Source organism: Colobus angolensis, unplaced genomic scaffold (assembly GCF_000951035.1).
Source record: "Colobus angolensis palliatus isolate OR3802 unplaced genomic scaffold, Cang.pa_1.0 Scaffold428, whole genome shotgun sequence".
In the NCBI taxonomy this organism is placed as follows: Eukaryota; Metazoa; Chordata; class Mammalia; order Primates; family Cercopithecidae; genus Colobus; species Colobus angolensis.
This window is the reverse complement of record NW_012117688.1, coordinates 1,259,951-1,265,950: the sequence shown is the minus strand read 5'-3', so window position 1 is coordinate 1,265,950 and position 6,000 is coordinate 1,259,951. Positions and strand designations below refer to the sequence as shown.

The following is a 6,000-nucleotide window of genomic DNA, read 5'->3' as shown; positions in this document are numbered from 1 at the left end:
TTTCACTGCATGATATTACTTACTTTTACAGACAGAGTTTTTCTCTGTCACCCAGGTTGGAGTGCAGTGGCAAGATCATAGTTTACAGTAACCTCAAACTTCTGGGCTCAAGTGATTTTCCTGCCTCAGCCTCCCAAGTAGCTGGAGCTATAGGCATGTGCCACCAACCCCAGTTAGTTTTAAAAATATTTTGTAGAGACAGGGTCTTGCTATGTTGCCCAGGCTGGTCTTGACCTCCTGCACTCAAGCATCTTTCACCTCAGTTGTCTCCTGGATTGCTAGAACTATAGGTGTGGGCCACCGCACCTGACACTATATGGTATTTTTTTCTTTTTTCTTTTTTTTGGAGACAGGGTCTTACTCCTGTCCCCCAGGCTAGAGTGCAGCAATCTCAGGTCACTGCAGCCTCAACTTCCTGAGCTCAGGCGATCCTCTCACCTCAGCCTCCTGAGTAACTGAGACTACAGGTGCGTGCCACCATGCTGGGCCAACTTTTTGTATTTTTAGTAGAGACAGTTTTGCTGTGTTGCCCATGCTGGTCTCGAGCCCCTGATCCACCTGCCTCAGGCTCCCAAAATTCTGGGATTACAGGCATGAGCACACCTGGCCTGATGAGGTATTTCTATTGTAAGGATGTACCATACTTAATCCCCTACTGATAGCATACCGAAGGAAATAATTTCTATTAAATAATGCCACATCTTTATGCTCTTGGATAACGGTTTCACAGGAATAAATTGTTGGAAGTGGATTAGGGATGTAAACCTTTCAAATGTTTCTGTTCTTAAAAAATGGGTTTCTCCCATTTGGGTTGGCCATAAAGGGCAAGCACCAGAGTAAGACTGGCTAAGGAAGTTGTTGTTGTTGTTTTTTTTTTTTGGACAGAGTCTTGCTCTGTCGCCCAGGATGGAGTACAGTGGTGTGGTATCGGCTCACTGCAACCTCCATCTCCTGGGCTCAAGCAGTTCTGCCTCAGCCTCCTGAGTAGCTGGGATTACAGGCATGTGCCACCATGCCTGGCTAATTTTTGTAATTTTAGTAGAGACAGGGTTTCACTATGTTGGCCAGGCTGGTCTGGAACTCCTGACCTCAGGTGATCTGCCCATCTCGGCCTCCCCAAAGTGCCGGGATTACAGGCGTGAACCATTGTGCCCAACCCAAGTTAAGTTCATTATGATTTTTCCCATGGTCTGGAGACCATAGGCATAGTAGAGTAGGGAATTTGGACAATGCTGGGGAAAAACTAGTTAACTTTATCTGGATAGGTCTAGATCTAAAAGTTGGTTGGCTCTGAGCTACCTAGGTTCAACTGCTAAAAAATGATAAAGGACAGGTGTGGCTCCGGCAGGCAGCTCTGCATTCCTGTGCAACAGGCTGGCTGGACTCTGTTATCAACAGCCTCTAAATTAGCATTAAGGCTAAAGTCTCGCTAGCCAATTTGCTCCAATTTTCTTTTTCTCTCTTAGACTGACCTCCAATGCAGGGTGAGCCATGGGGCTCAGGGAGGTGAATAACGACCAAAGCCTAGCTAGCCTGGCCTACAGAGCTCTCTCCAAAATGGGTCACTCACCATATCTTCAGGGTCTGGAATTTTCACTCCACTGAAGTACTGATTCGTGCTAAACACTTGCTGGTGCCTAGGAATGAGATCCCCTTTGGACAAGAGAAAAAAAAGGTAAGTGAAATTGGTTAGCAAACACTGATCTATGGTTTTCTCCCATCAATGCTATGTTGGTCTTGCCCATGTCTAAGGATACTGCAGTGTTCTCGGGCAGTCAGAAGGAGAGGCATTCAGGCAACCCACAGCAACCTGTATCAATCCCTACAGTGGACAGCACGCTGTGTTAGGCACAGAGGAGGCAAGCAACAGAAACTGAGGGCTACAGCTTCTTGCTCTCAGGTTCTTGTTCTCAGAGCCTACAGTGTACTGAAGGAACCCAAACCAAACAACTCAGAAGCACATACACACAAATAAAATAATGCCTTTTAAAAAATAGCAAAAGGGCAACAACCACAAATCAAAATCATATTAACTGAATCCTGATAGGTCAAGATAAAATGTTATTGCCCTAGCACTTATAACTGTCTAACGTACAGCAAGCACTCAATAAATATTTGAAGGAAGAGAGGGAAGAAAGGAAGGTAGGAAGGAAGGAAGGGAGGGAGGGAGGGAGAGAGGGAGGGGAGGGGAAGGGAAGGAGGGAAGAAATCATGGATTTTCTAGCTAGAAGGAATACATTTTCACATTTGGGACCATCTTTTCTTATTTCACCAATTAGCGATCACTTGGAAGTGCCATTTCATCTACTGTTTAGAAGCACTTACGATGTGACACAATGAAACAAAAAGAGTATTTCTATATTTCAGGGGACTCTAGGAAGCTCCTCCTGCCCACATTTCCGTCACATCAGCTAAAATCGCCTTTATGTAAAATTCTATATTATACTTGAAGAGGGATTTTGTTCAGAGAATATAGAGAGACACTCAAAGTATTCTCCTGGGGCAAAACCAGACCCATTTCCCAGAGAACTGTGGGAGTTCCTACTCTGGGGTATCAAATTATCTAATTACTGATGCATCCTAGAAATTTACCTTGCACTCAAATGCAAAAACTGCTGCCTCACCTCATTTTGGGTGAGCAACCAAAAAGCACACCCTCTAATGCCTTGCCCCAGATCTCAGTGAGCTGCATCATGAGCACAATTCCTTGTACCTTAATAACCTTCTTCCTCCAGTGCCAGAGGGGTGACATGGGAAGGCTGTCCTAAAATCACTAGAGGAAACACAGCCAAGAAAGGCTGAGTGCCCCTGGAAGGCCTACAGAGCACCTTCCTTGTCACTCAACAAAGTCAAGCTATCAACAAACATTTATTGCCTACAATGTGCAGACACTGGTGGAGGGTGAGCAGAAATATAAGACATGATCTCACCATCAGGAAGTTTACAGTATCTTTGGGAAGATAAGATTACAAGGGAAGGCATGGCGATGGCAGTTGCTACAAGAGTTTAGAGGAGGAAAAGTTTACTTTAAACTGGGACACTCAGGAGAGTCAGGGGAGTTTATGTCTAAACTCCCTGACTTTGGAAGAGGGCAATCAATACTGATCGTTTTTTTTTTTTTCTCTCACCTTCCCTCCCTTCTCCTCCCCTGCCCTTCCCCTCCGTCTCCGAGGTTAGAGAGAAAGGAAAGGGCACTGGGGCGGGAAAGCAAGACAGGCTGCGTGACGTTAGCACTAGCCTTCCTCCTGACACTTAGAAGGCTGGGAATCATCCTCGGTAGAGTCTGAATAATCCAAACTAGTCAGGCAGGCTGGGGTTAAGGACATCCAAATGAATTACACAAATCATCATAAATGAGGTAAACCATGAAAGCATTCTGTAAACTGCTAAGCCCTTACAGAAATGTGAGTTTTTATTGTTGTTATTGCCATTATTAACATTTTAACTTGATCCAAACTGCTCAAGAATCTTGGGTTTTTTTGGACAATGAGTAAGTACTCAATAATTGTTAACTACTTTAATTAAAACAAATATGGCCACCACTAATGGAGTCATTAAATGAGGCTTTGAGTTTTCCTCTTTCCTAACTAATGCCTTAAAGGGCATTAGGTGAGACAGGGAACTTGGCTCTGCCCTGCCCCAACCTGGGGAAATACCCAGTTTTCCAAAAGGCAGGACGAAAACACCACTTACCCAAGGTCTTCCTAATCAGATAGAGTTGATCCACATCTGATTTTCCTGGCCACAGAGGCACTCCTGACAGCAGCTCAGCAAAGACACAGCCAATTGCCCAGACATCCACTGGGGGGCCGTACTGCCTGTCCCCCACCAGCAGCTCAGGGGAGCGGTACCACCTGGTAGCCACGTAGTCTGTATAGTAGTCAGTCGGTCCAGCTGGCCAGTGATGGAACATGGAAAACAAAGAGGAGCGGAAGGCTGGTATCAAAACTGGGAGAGGGAGATCTCAGAAGTCAAGCCTGCGCCCAATCTTGTGGCCTTATTCTATATCACTGGTTCTCAATTCTAGTTGCACATTCAAATCACTTAAATATATATATTTTTAAATTACTGATGCTCAAGCCACACTTCAGTCCAGTTAAAACAGAATCCCTGGGGAGGGTCTGGGGGGTTATTGGGCATAGAATTTAAAGTTCCCTGGGCACAGCAGCTCACGCTTATAATCCCAGCACTTTGGGAGGCCGAGGTAGGTGGATTGCTTGGGCTCAGGAGTTCGAGACCAGCCTGGGCAACATGGTGAAATCCTGTCTCTACAAAAAAAATTCAAAACTTAGCTAGGTGTGGTGGCTCATGCCTGTAGTCCCAGCTACTCAGGAGGCTGAGGTGGGAGGATCACCTGAACTGGGGAGGTCGAGGCTGTGGTGGGCTGTGAACTGTGCCACTGTACTCCAGCCTGGGCAACAGAGGGAGACCCTGTCTCAAAAAAAAAAAAAAGTTTCCCCAGGTGATTCTAATCTGCCTCCAAGGTTGAAAGCCGCTATTCTAAAGTAGCACTTCTGAAAAGTATTATTTCAGCAAGAAATGGTAGAAATCAGGGAGGTAAGATACTTTTTAATAACCACTTTACTGTGGTATAATTTATGGATAGCACACATATGTAAACCACTGTATGTATCTACATGTTTTCAGTAATTACAAAATTATAATTTATAGCATGCTTATGCCCTAAATATACAAGTACTAGCTTGTATACTTCTAGAGCATTTAGATCCTTTATTGTATCAAGAACTTTTCCATCTTTTATACTTAACAAAAGAAAATGTCAATACTCACTCAAAAGCCGAGCAAATCCAAAGTCACAAAGCTTAATCACGGAATGTTTTGTGATGAGGATATTTTCTGGCTTCACATCTCTATGTATGCACTAGTGTAACAAATCAAAACAAAAACAATATTAAGGCTGAACTATATATGAGATAAATGAAACACATGACTATTTAGCAAATATTGGATAAATCATTTAAATCTCTCCTTGGCCTACTGGACAACAGCAAAAGAGCAGCCTAAAATAAATCTAGTACCAAGCCTGTCACAGCCTGAATCATCCCAAATTCCTAAAAGGCCCAAAAGAACCAAGAAGGGTGAAAGGAAAATGAAAGTAGGGTAGCCAGTCTTAGCAAAGAAAAATACAGGACACCCAGTTACATCTGATTTTCAGATAAACAAATAATTTTTAGTATAGTATATACCATGAAGCACTTGGGATGTACTTATGCTAAAAAGTTATGCTTGTTTATCTGAAATTCAAATGTAACTGGGTGTCCTGTATTTAAATTAACAGTTCTAGGTGAAAGGGAAAATGTTGAAAGGTCCGGGTGAGGCTGCATCACGGTTGCAGAAGCTGCACATTGGTGCATAAGCAGAATTCACAATTCAGTTGTTTAACTGTGAACAGAATACAGTTGGCCTCGTAAACAGGACAAGCCCTGAGCCTGCTGAGATAAGCTGGGAAGCGAAGGGCGGCAACCACAGCTTGCCAAGAGATCTCCCTTCCAGCTCTGACATTCATCCCGACAAGATAAACAAGAGTAGGCAGCAGCCCTCACCCTCTGGGGAGAGTCGCTAGATGTCAGCTCTGTCCCACACACAAGTGCTCTGAGAGCTGCAGCCACCCCTCAGGATGTGGCCCCCCCTCCAGAATTTAGACTCAAATCACCTGTGGTTTCCAGCCCATAGCCAACATTCTTTAACGGGGTGATATTAGAAGAACGTTTGAGAATCTTCACATGATTTTCTCATTACATGACAATTTCTTTGGTAAAGAACAAATCGACAACCTAATTAACAATTCCTTTTTTTTTTTTTTGAGGCGGAGTCTCGCTCTGTCGCCCAGACTGGAGTGCAGTGGCCGGATCTCAGCTCACTGCAAGCTCCGCCTCCTGGGTTTATGCCATTCTCCTGCCTCAGCCTCCCGAGTAGCTGGGACTACAGGCGCCCGCCACCTCGCCCGGCTAGTTTTTGTATTTTTAGTAGAGACGGGGT

The 6,000-nt window shown here is 44.4% G+C and overlaps 1 protein-coding gene across 2 annotated transcripts in view; it reads right to left on the bottom strand.

Annotated features, from left to right (window-relative positions):
* The window catches only part of CDKL1 (cyclin-dependent kinase-like 1 (CDC2-related kinase)), a 67,093-nt gene that overhangs the window by 7,481 nt on the left and 53,612 nt on the right, over positions 1-6,000 (bottom strand). For both annotated transcript variants that reach the window (XM_011956905.1, XM_011956904.1), the window contains 3 exons: positions 4,792-4,882; positions 3,694-3,894; positions 1,571-1,653 (listed from right to left, as the gene is read on the bottom strand). In XM_011956905.1, coding sequence (XP_011812295.1) covers positions 1,571-1,653; positions 3,694-3,894; positions 4,792-4,882 — 375 coding nt within the window. The remainder of the gene's footprint in view (positions 1-1,570; positions 1,654-3,693; positions 3,895-4,791; positions 4,883-6,000) is intronic.